The sequence below is a fragment of the Papaver somniferum genome, chromosome 9 (assembly GCF_003573695.1).
Source record: "Papaver somniferum cultivar HN1 chromosome 9, ASM357369v1, whole genome shotgun sequence".
In the NCBI taxonomy this organism is placed as follows: Eukaryota; Viridiplantae; Streptophyta; class Magnoliopsida; order Ranunculales; family Papaveraceae; genus Papaver; species Papaver somniferum.
The window spans coordinates 139330978-139342308 of record NC_039366.1 but is presented as its reverse complement, the minus strand read 5'-3'; the positions used below and the strand labels follow the sequence as shown (position 1 = coordinate 139342308).

At 36.0% G+C, this 11331-nt stretch overlaps 1 protein-coding gene across 1 annotated transcript; it reads left to right on the top strand.

The window, feature by feature from the left end:
- Positions 1 to 4330: 4330 nt before the first annotated feature.
- LOC113308606 (kinesin-like protein KIN-5C) lies at positions 4331 to 10597 on the top strand. The gene is made up of 23 exons (XM_026557065.1): positions 4331 to 4521; positions 4632 to 4761; positions 4965 to 5123; positions 5243 to 5592; positions 5674 to 5812; positions 5908 to 6005; positions 6091 to 6247; positions 6542 to 6611; positions 6730 to 6806; positions 7003 to 7056; positions 7161 to 7241; positions 7336 to 7447; positions 7526 to 7612; positions 7727 to 7902; positions 8002 to 8163; positions 8291 to 8398; positions 8514 to 8672; positions 8840 to 8923; positions 9006 to 9211; positions 9337 to 9438; positions 9617 to 9726; positions 9853 to 10004; positions 10156 to 10597. Exons 1-23 carry the CDS (start codon positions 4463 to 4465, stop codon positions 10351 to 10353), a joined length of 3030 nt encoding a protein of 1009 aa, XP_026412850.1. The 5' UTR covers positions 4331 to 4462; the 3' UTR covers positions 10354 to 10597.
- Positions 10598 to 11331: the final 734 nt, after the last annotated feature.

Here is an 11331-nt window from a genome sequence, read left to right as displayed (position 1 = left end):
ATAAGTTGACTACTAGACAAAAAAAATTCTTTCGGGGTCATACTTCTAGTAGAAGTGCTAATCATATTGCTTGGCATAAGGTGTGTAAGCCTAAAGACATCATAGGACTTGTATTCATAGATTTAGAGAAACTTAACTTAGTTTTGCTCATTAAGCTTGCTTGGAGAGTGTGTAATAAAGATGATCAACTCCGGGTGCAACTTCTTGGAAGCAAATACTTCAAAAATGGTAATATTCCTCATCAAATTGTGGAAGCTAAGAATTGTTTTTATACATGGAATGGTATCACTAAAAGTCTTCAAATTGTTCAACAAAATTATTTCATGAGAATCAACAATGGCAAGAGAACTAAGATATGGTTGGATAAATGGATACTTGGTAGTGATAATCCACCAATTCTAATTAATGGTTTATACGTGTTTTATCAAGATGTTATTGAATTACTAGTTCCTGAAACCAACACCTGGAATGTCAATCTTTTGGATCAAATGTTTGAGGCTGATACTTATAAAAGAATTCAAAACATGTTTTGAGATAATGTATGCTATATAGTTCTCCCATTAATTTTAACTTCTATGGAGCACTTTGTCATGATACCTTAAAAGAAGATGTGATGATGTGGACACCAACCAAAGATAGTAATTCTTAGTAAAAAAAATGCTTATATACAATCATGACAAAGTGCTCCATAGAAGTTAAAATTAATGGGAGAACTATATAGCATACATTGTAGAAAGCCTTATAGAATTGCAGCTCTGCACACTAGGTTACTATTTGCATGGAAATGCATTCGTGAAATTCATCCTACCGGAAGCATACTGGCTATTCATAACAGTAACATTGAGACTTAGTGTGGTGTGTATATGGTCACAGTGAAGAAACTATTAAGCATTTACCGCTTGAATGAAAACACACAATAGAGCATTTTGGAGAGGTATTAACATTGATATAGATGTAGTAAGAAGTCATTGCAGTAGCGTCTCTAAATGGGTTACTAGTTGGCTCAGTTATATTCTTATTGATTGGATCCTGGGTTATCTAGAAAAACAGATGTGAAGTTGTGTTTCAGGGAGTACCTCTTAACACCTTTAACTCGATTAATAAGATACATTATCATTTAGCTTCTTGTTTGCATAATAATTGCGCTAGTCATCCGTACAATAATGATAATAGAATTTCCCAATGGTTACCTCCTCCACAAGGCATTGTTAAATTTAATGTTGATGCTTCTCTTGACCATTATACTAACCAACTTGGTACTGGGATTGTAATTCGTGATCATACAAGTGTGTGTAAAAGGATTAAAGGAAATTTGGAGATTTAAGTCCAAAAGCAAGGGAGTGCATGGTTGTTCGTCCGACTTTGATATGTCAAAGGAAAAGCTTTTAGAGAGGATTCACGTCGGAGCTGATGCAAAGTTAGTTATTCAAGCTATCGCTGGAGAATTATTAACCATACAACGGGAAAACCGAAATATAATATAAGAGATCAAACATTTGAGTTCCACTTTTAATTATGGGAAAACTGGGAATATGTCCCGTTTTCACTAATTTGTTTGGGGATTTATCCGATAACGGTAAAAATTAGTGAATCTATCCCACTAGTTAAGTAGTCAAGATTCCACCCATGTTGTTTTGCACATGCGAAAAAAAGTCTGTTATACCTCCATTGAAGAAGCTTTCACCTCTAGCCACCACTTCTACAACTTTTTCATCTTTATTGGATCGTTTATATCAACGAGTATCCAACTTCAGCAATTTTCGTTTTTTGAGCAGGTAAAAGACTAGATGGTTAACATTAAACTTAAAATTTCGACTCTTCTTCTCCGATCCTCTTCTTAACAACCACTCCGTTCCCTGCAAGACTTCTATATCTCTTCCACAAAACACCACCACATACCCTAAGAAATATAAATCCATCAATTCCCTAAACCCAACAACAATCATGACAATCATAAACACCCGGACTGAAAATTCTCAGAAAATCCAAGTGTGATCTTTTACACCACAATCAATAATAACTAAGGTTTTCAGATCATTTTTAGCTTCATTATTACCTAAAGAAACAAGAATTATTCATATATGTTTCAGGTAAATTGAAAAATCTATGAATTGATAATCTTGCTCCTTCTTTACTCTCTTTAGTGTCAACTATCATTACTAGATTCTTTTCCGGTTTGGTTTTTAATCTTAAATTTTTTCTTATTTTAATGATAAAAGGAAGAAATTGTCGAAGAAAGGATGCTATTGCTAGGGATTATAGCCAAAATTGGAGTAGATGAGTTTCATAAACTGTTGGTGACGATGGTGATGACTAGTCAATTACCCTAGCAATTGCAGAAGAAGATGAACATTAAAGAATGGCTTTCATTATCCTGTGAAAGTTTCCAAAAGAGACGAAGAGACAACAACTTTGTTTGGATTTAGGGTATACTTTGTAACTTTACGAGGGTAGGATATCCCGTGTTGACCAGTCAACAAACAATATTGACTATTTAACAAGTTTTTGAACGGCTGGGACAGATTCACTAATTTTTGTCTGTATGGGATAGATCCCCAAACATATTGGTGAAAACGGGACATATTTTCAATTTTTCCTTTTAATTACCGTTGCTTTTCTTTTTGTAAATCGAGATGACAAATAGGTTACAAATGCAATAACCAAATCTGTCACGCTAACGGCTACAGTAATTGTGCAGTTTGATAATTTTTCTTCTGTTATATCCTTATGGTAAGAAGCCAAAATACTTCTTCACCCTGACTCTGAGCAATAAAATTTTCGCTATCTAAAAATAGAGCAAGTGACGGACAAAATTTACTACTATATGACTGCGAAGATCTGACTTTGGACCCGAAAACAACCTCTGTCTAACACATATACAGTCGAACCTCGATAAATGAATGCTCTCGGGACCAAGAAAAAATATTCGTTTAGCGGGGTTATTTATTTATCGATAAATGAATAAAATTCATTTAGACAATATTTTCTTAATTAAAAAGTTAAATTGTACTCCCTCCGACCTAATTTAGATGCCAAAATAGGATTTTGCACAAAGATTAAGAAATACAAAGAGAATAGTTTTTTTTCCACAATTATCCTAGGTTAGTATTTAATGTTCCCAGTTTTAGATGTCTAGGTTTTTGTTGTTTTGTTGGAAAAATTCATATTAGAGGAAATATATAGAGAAAAGTATTTAAGAGTGTGTCTTGAAAATTGAAATACACAATTCTCCATATTATGGCATGACTCCAAGTTATGGGAAAATCAGGATAAAAGGTGGAAAAATATGAAGTATAGCAAGTATTCTAGGACAAAAAAATCCTCAATTTTAGCATCTAAAATAGGACGGAGGGAGTATAGGAGAAAATGTACAAGTATACCATAAAATGGTCAATTAGAAGAAGAAATCCAAGGATTAACTGGCGTCATTTCTAATTTACGTTATAGAAATGTGATGGACGTCGAACATCATTTGAACTATCCTAACGAGGATGATGCAGTTATGGAGTTTCCAACAGACGAAGAAATTATTGAGTCGGTAATGAATACTGAGAATGATCCTAAACCAGATGATAGTAGCGTCGTACCAAATGTGTCATCTAAAGATCCTTTTCAAGTGATGGTCACTTTAAAAAATTATTTGCTATAACACGAGCAAAATATTCCAGAAATTATGCAAGCATTGCATAAAATTAAGGATACGGTACATTTTGGTTTGGGTGGAAGAAAAAGACAATCAACCATAGATGAATTTTGTTGAGTTCATTTCCACATATGTTTTTATGTAAAATTTCTGATTATGTATCGTGGTTTATTTTTATATATTTCTTTATATATAATTCAGTGATTATTCGTTTATATTTCTATATGGCCTTTAAGGATCCAATTTTTTTTATTCATTAATGTATTAAGCGAGGTTATTCATTTATCACCTTGGTCCATGTCGTGACTGGAAAAAATTATTCATTTGACGAGGTTATTCATTTATCGAAAATTCGTTTATCGAGGTTGGACTGTACGACTCTTAAGGCACGACTGGGACCTATGGAGCGGGAAAGGCTTGCTCTCATTGGTAAATGACGGAATCTCACCAACTTTTCAAAATTTCTGGTTCACGGTACCGATAATAGAAGCGTGTCACCTATATTTCCTTGTAACACTGTCATACGCACAGTATCGAGTAGCTTTTGAAATTCAAAATTAGGTTAGCATCTGAAATTAACTTAGTTCATAAGGGTTAAAATTGTCATATAGACTTTTCTAATCTCGTATCTATAGTTTAAAGTTTAAACACCGTTGGTCTCAGAAATTCAAATATCAATCAAATCCCGCTCCGTCTCAGAGAGATAGAGAGAGAAGTAGATCTTCTAAAATTCGAGAGCATTTCTAGGGTTTACACATAAATCATCACAAGATCTTTCTCTATATCTTCTGATCATCTTTACATATACTGAAGAAAAATATGTCAAGTCGGCAGGAGAAGGAAAAAGGCGTAAATGTTCAAGTCCTTCTTCGTTGCAGGTAAATCCCCCAAAACTAGGGTTTTTTTTCTTCATTTTATCTTATGAAAAATGCGTCGTTAGTTTATTTAGGGGTTTTGAATTAACATAGGTGTTGGAATCATTTTACAGGCCGTTTAGTGACGATGAGCTGCGTAATAACGCACCACAGGTTGTTACCTGCAATGATTATCAAAGAGAAGTTGCTGTTTCTCAAAACATTGCCGGGAAACAGATTGATAGGGTTTTCACTTTTGATAAGGTGATTTTTCTTTTTTCCTTGAAATTAGGTTTACTTTGATGTGAAACTTTAGGTATCATTTGCATCTTGAATAACTGTTACTGGTTACTTAGTAGTACGAGTTTAAGCAAATGAATTAGATAAATATATGTTGTTATTTGTGATTTCGCGGATTTTGATTTGTTTATTTTGGTTAGTTAAAATATTGAATTGTTGATCTGTAGGTGTTTGGTCCAGCAGCTCAACAAAAAGAGTTATATGATCAAGCTGTAGTTCCTATTGTAAATGAGGTATTAGAAGGATTCAATTGTACCATTTTCGCCTATGGTCAAACTGGTACCGGTAAAACCTTTACAATGGAAGGGGAAAGCAGGAAATCCAAGGTAATGAGTTAATGCTATCTGTCTTTATTTGTTGAGAATTTTGGGAATTTTTCCTTTAATATAGTTTATGGGTATAAGATTGATTGGCTTCTGCTTTTGTGCTGCTATCACTATTGCAGAATGGAGCTTCAGACCAATTGCCAGCAGAAGCTGGTGTTATACCAAGAGCCGTTAAACAGATTTTCGACACGCTGGAAAGTCAAAATGCTGAGTATAGTGTCAAGGTTACATTTTTGGAGCTTTACAATGAGGAGATTACTGATTTGCTGGCTCATGAAGAAATAACAAAGTTTTCTGTGGAGGAGAAGCAAAAAAAGCAATTACCTCTCATGGAGGATGGCAAGGGTGGAGTCCTGGTAAGAGGACTAGAGGAAGAAATTGTAACAAACACCAATGAGATTTTCACTTTATTAGAAAGGGGTTCTGCCAAACGTCGCACCGCAGAAACACTATTGAACAAGCAATCTAGGTCAGGATTCACTCTCTTCACAGTGTTTATGTTTAGTTTACATTTCCACATTCTTTATAACTTTTTGCGTTTCTATCTCAGTCGTTCACATTCTCTATTTTCGATCACAATCCACATTAAAGAAACAACACCTGAAGGAGAGGAACTAATTAAATGTGGGAAGTTGAATTTGGTTGATTTGGCTGGGTCAGAGAACATTTGTCGTTCCGGTGCTAGAGAGGTAGTCAAATTTATTTTTTCTTTCTTATAGGGAACTTTCAGCAGTTTCAAAATGGGGTTGATTTAACATATATCATACATGGGTTTTATTGCCAGGGTCGTGCTCGAGAAGCTGGAGAAATAAACAAAAGCTTGCTTACTTTAGGTCGTGTAATAAATGCTCTAGTTGAACATCTTGGGCACATTCCATACAGGTTTATTCTCATCCATTGAATTAGAGTTGTACTTCATCCATTAAATTAGGTTGCTTACTTTATCCGATAATATTTTGTAATTCAGGGATAGTAAACTCACTAGATTACTTCGTGATTCACTGGGTGGGAGGACAAAAACATGCATAATTGCCACCGTCTCACCGGCTGTGCACTGTCTCGAAGAGACGTTAAGTACATTGGACTATGCACACAGGGCGAAAAATATTAAAAATAAGCCCGAGGTTGGTAATTCTATTTGCTAATTTCCACAGCTTTCATTATTACTGAGTACTATACTGTCACGGATCATATGTTGTATGTTATTGTGCCATACCACAAGATGAAATTGTGTTCCTCTTATTTACTGACTGGACCAATACCACAAGATGAAATTGTGTCATGTTTTTATCACGATTTTTATTGGTAAAATGGACTGAGAGGAGCTAGTTTCTGTAAGATTGTAACTCACATCGGACATAAAATGGACATTATTCCACTACTGACATGTCATATTTCTGCATTTTTATTATGGTTAGGTCAACCAAAAAATGATGAAAACAACTCTAATCAAGGACTTGTATGGAGAAATTGACCGGCTTAAAGCAGGTACTTTTGTTGCCTCTTCCAACACTATCAAGATTTAACCTTTTTTTAATTTAGTTATCCTGTATCTTCTTTTGGTTCTTACAACCATCACTCTAGTCAACTGATCACTTTGTTTCAGAGGTTTATGCTACACGTGAAAAAAATGGAGTTTACATTCCGAAGGAACGGTACTATCAGGAGGAGAGTGAAAGAAAGGTATTGTCTTCTTTCTTGTTTACATATACACGAGCTTGCTTTGTATAATGTTTCTTTAGATTCCAATGCATATTTAGGTGAGTAAGAAGATATCAAAGCTAAGTAGAGTGGAGCAACGCTAAAGCCGTCCTTTTCTAATTCATTTACTTTTGACACTCATCTTTTTAATGAAGTTCGTGGTTTCCTTTGGCTTTAGGCTATGGCTGATCAAATTGAACAAATGGGAGTAACGCTGGAAGCTAATCAGAAGGTTAGTTCATGGTCTGGTTCATATCCTTTTGCATATGGGTCTACGATGTGGACTATTATTATGTGTTTATACATTCCTGTAATTATTTTCGGTGTTTACAAAAGCAAATTGAGGAGCTTCAAGAAAAATATGATGGTCAAGTTCAACAAGCTAGCGATTTAAGATGCAAACTCGATACCACACAGGTGAGCTATTTCATGTTTCTTGACTTGAGTAATCTGGTTTTAGATTTTGTCCAATTCATTCTTGAAGCTGTGCTAATAGTGAAAATATCTACAGAAATATTTGGACCACACTTGCAAATTACTGTCTAGAGTGGAGGAGGAACTCAAAAAATCTCAATATGCACTGAAGGAGAGAGATTATATTATCTCAGAACAGCAAAAAGCAGGCACAGAACATACTTGTCTTAATTGAATTTCACACGTTTAAGTCTACTCCAGCTCATTATATTGCTTTGGTGTTGCAGAAAATGCTTTGTCAAATCAAGCTTGTATTCTGCGCTCTGACCTGGAGAAAACCCTTCAGGAAAATGCTTTGCTGTTTTCTAAACTTGGTAAGCATTGCTATTTTCCGTAATTTGCTAATCTGTGACCTGGATTGTTGGTCCTTGACTTTAGCCAGTCTATAATCTCTTTATCTGATGCTTTTCTGGACATCGTTACCATAGATAGAGAAGACAAACTTAATGTCAAAAACAGAGCGGTGGTGGATAATTTCCAGGCAGAGCTTGCGATAAAGATTGATGCTCTTTGTAGTACCGTTTCTACATCATTGTCTGAGCAAAATGAACACATACATAGTGTTGAAAAACTATGTCAGTCTTTACTTGAATACCATGATCAGGTATAGTAAGCATATCATAGCTTGCATTTGCCAGTTCCAGTTTAAAATGGTTAAATCCTAATATCAACTTTCTTGCCTTTTGCCATTCTCTGCCTGCAGTCGGCGGTGGATTTAAAGAAAAAAGTAGCAGGCTCGAGGGGTCTGCTTGTCTCTCATATTGAAGCAATGCAAAATGTGATGCGCTTGCACAAAGCCAGCAGCAATGCAAGCCTAGATGAGATCTCATCTGTCACCTCTGCCAACGCCGATACAATTGAAAAGGTAAGTTCCATATCTGAACTACGGACTACGTGTATGGTATCGACTTCCTTCTTGTTTGGCTTCAATCTTCATTTTTCTTTTGTTAGCCAAATGTCTCAGTAATCTTATTCTTTTCCATCTGCACCAGTTTCTATCCACAGTAGCGGAAACAACAAACTCAATACATGGTGAACTGCAAAGCACTATTTCAAGTCACCAGGGGGAGATGTCACTCTTCTCTAAGGAATTGCATAAGGTATGTCTCTCGTTTCTGTTTCTATGATATATCTAGACAGTTCTGTCTTTGTGAAATTCTGAGATTGCAAATTTCAGTGATTAATGCATCAAATTTCCTGCTTTGTGCTCCTCAGAGATTTCAAATTAGTATTGAACAAACCAAGGAGATGTCACAATCCATACTTGGATTTCTTGATAGGATAAAGGAACAATCATGTAGGCTTGACAGGCACACAGATCAAGTTCATGAAACTCAGCAAAAGTACATAGCTGAGTTTCAGACGGCTTATGAGGTATGTATTTGGAGTTTAGCTACAAATGTTCCTTTAAGCACACAGTGCTTCAGAGAGAAAGAAAGAAAAAAGAAAACAGAAAAGGACTTATCCACAAAAGATTGCCTTTTTATGTGGGAAAGGCATTTTCCTGCATTATCTGACATTCTAGCATAATGCGCGTGCAGGAACAATCAAAAACCGAAGCTGAGCAGCTTTTGGCAGATATGGCTATTTTGGTCTCAAACCACATTAATCGTCAGAAAGAGCTGGTATATTTCCTAATGGTATTCCATTTTCGTGTGTTTTCTTGCAAAGGGTTTTTGTATGGTCGGTTGATTGTTGCATTTACAGGTTGGCAAGAAACTTTTTGGCCTGAGCAACACTATCACAGAAAACAAGGCATTTTTGGATGACCATGCAGTGGCAGTTGAGGGTATGACGACAGATGCCAAGAGGAAATGGCAGGCGTTTTCCCATCAAGCAGAGACTGATGCAAAAGATGCCGCAGATTATTCTTCTACCACTCACTGTCACGTGGATTTACTCTTAAATCAATGGTTAGTTACCTATATTAGGGTGTTTTTTACCAAATTTAGCTTTTAATATAACAGCCTGTTTGCCCTGTATATTACTTTGTTCTCTTTCACTTCTAATTTATCTGCTCATTTATTGTTTTTTCCAGTTTAAGCAATGTTGAGAACGCTTCTAAGCAATGGAAGAAGATGCATGAATCTGTTCTTGTGCTGGATAGTGAGCATGTCTCAGCCATGGAATTTCTTGTCAGGTTTGTTTAAGTTGTCTCTTCTTCCTTGTGTACATTTTCTAAGTTCCTTGGAATGCAAAATGGTCAGATAAGCCCTCTAAAATGAAAATAGTCGGGCTCCTACATTTAATTAGTAGGGTGGCACGATGATCTCTTATTAGAACTAATGCTCTTCTTTTTTAATATTTTCTTACTGTAGGAATGCCTCTGAGAATAATGAACAACACGACATGGAGATTAGTTCTGCACGAGCTGCAGCAGAGGAGGACGTTACAAAGACTAGTGAGAATATCCTTCAACATTTCGACAGTGAGTCTTCAACAACTTCTTATTCTCTACTCTTCAGATGATGCTTAATTTCTTTTGTATGTCATGGTTTCCATTCACACTGATGATCTTTAATTAGTTTGTTGTTATTACTTCTATTTGTCACAGGTGTATCAAAACATGACCAAGAATCAGTCTCTGGGATAATGACTGCTATCAAGGCTCAGTCAAATGCACAAGAGAAACTTTTGGAAAACCATGCCGGTGAAGCATCAGAGATTGGGAGGCAAGTTCACAACACTTTGCAGAAGAGATACATGGTAAGTTTGACTCACCTTCATAGCCCGAAATTTGGGTGGGCCTTTATGCAGTGGAATTTGATCTCAAAAATAAAAGGATAAGGATGATGATGATCCAATAGAACTGCATATTGAACTGCATAAAAATGGGATTTCTGTATCATTTGTGCAGGACTATGAGCCAAGTGGGACAACACCAACAAGATCAGAGCAAGATGTACCTAGTAAGGGAACAATCGAGTCGCTCAGGGCTATGCCGATGGAAACGTTGCTCGAGGAATTTAGAGAAAACCATCCATACGTACCAACACCCTCTAAAGAACTTAAACCATCTCTCATTCCACGCTCACCTCTCATCCAACTCAATTGATGCCTGCTGTATATATGTTGAGTCTATTATATCCCACCTCGGGGTTAAGCTAGTTTTAGGTTAGTTTTTTGTTGTACCATCTAAATGTCTTGCACTCCCCCCCCCCCCCATCTATGTATCTTCTGGAGTCTGTTGAGCATCTAAATTCTATTCATCTTATAAGTACGTATGAGAAGGCTCATGTAAATGCTATCTGTAACAAATCACGGATGGACTGAAATAAATAACTGCTTGATATGGAGGTTAAACTTTGGTCAAGTATTGTGCATTGTACGGACATGGCATGACTAGCTACATAGATTATGGCGATTGCCCGAAAACATCCTATGAATCCCAGGAGAATGAATGCTACGATGTTCATCAACCATATCATAGCAGACTGCCAGAGTTTATTTAAACTAGTTTTGCAGATCCATACATCATAGCTAGGATAAATTCTAAATTGGTCCTTCTCGTTGAAAATAGAAGAGAAAAAATAGCTAGTACAAACTAAGATGAAAATGACAGAACTAACCCTATCATTTTCCCTATTAATCCTTAATGTTCTTAGAGCATCTCCAACAGAGTGTGGATTTTTTTTTTAGTGACACATAGGATTTTAGACCTTCGTTTGGCATAAATTCATCTCCAATAGTAGGGTCCTACAAGATAGGAAGGACCAATTACTAAATATGAAGGTATTCAAGAAAGTGTTATTTACACCTCCCTTTGCACCTCCACGTCATCTTTTTCACTAATTTTCTTTTAATTCTAAGGTTCAAATTCTCTACTGTTGGAGATGGTTTTTTTGATATGAGGTCCTACATTTACTCTATGTGACTAAATAAAAAATACACATAGGATTTTTTGCACCTTCTGTTGGAGATGCTCTTAGATATGTCGACGACGGTTTCGCCTGAGTTGCAGTCAACAACTTCAAGTTAAAGAAGGTGTGAGAATATATATACTCGGAGTGCTATGATTATTGAGCTCCTGGAC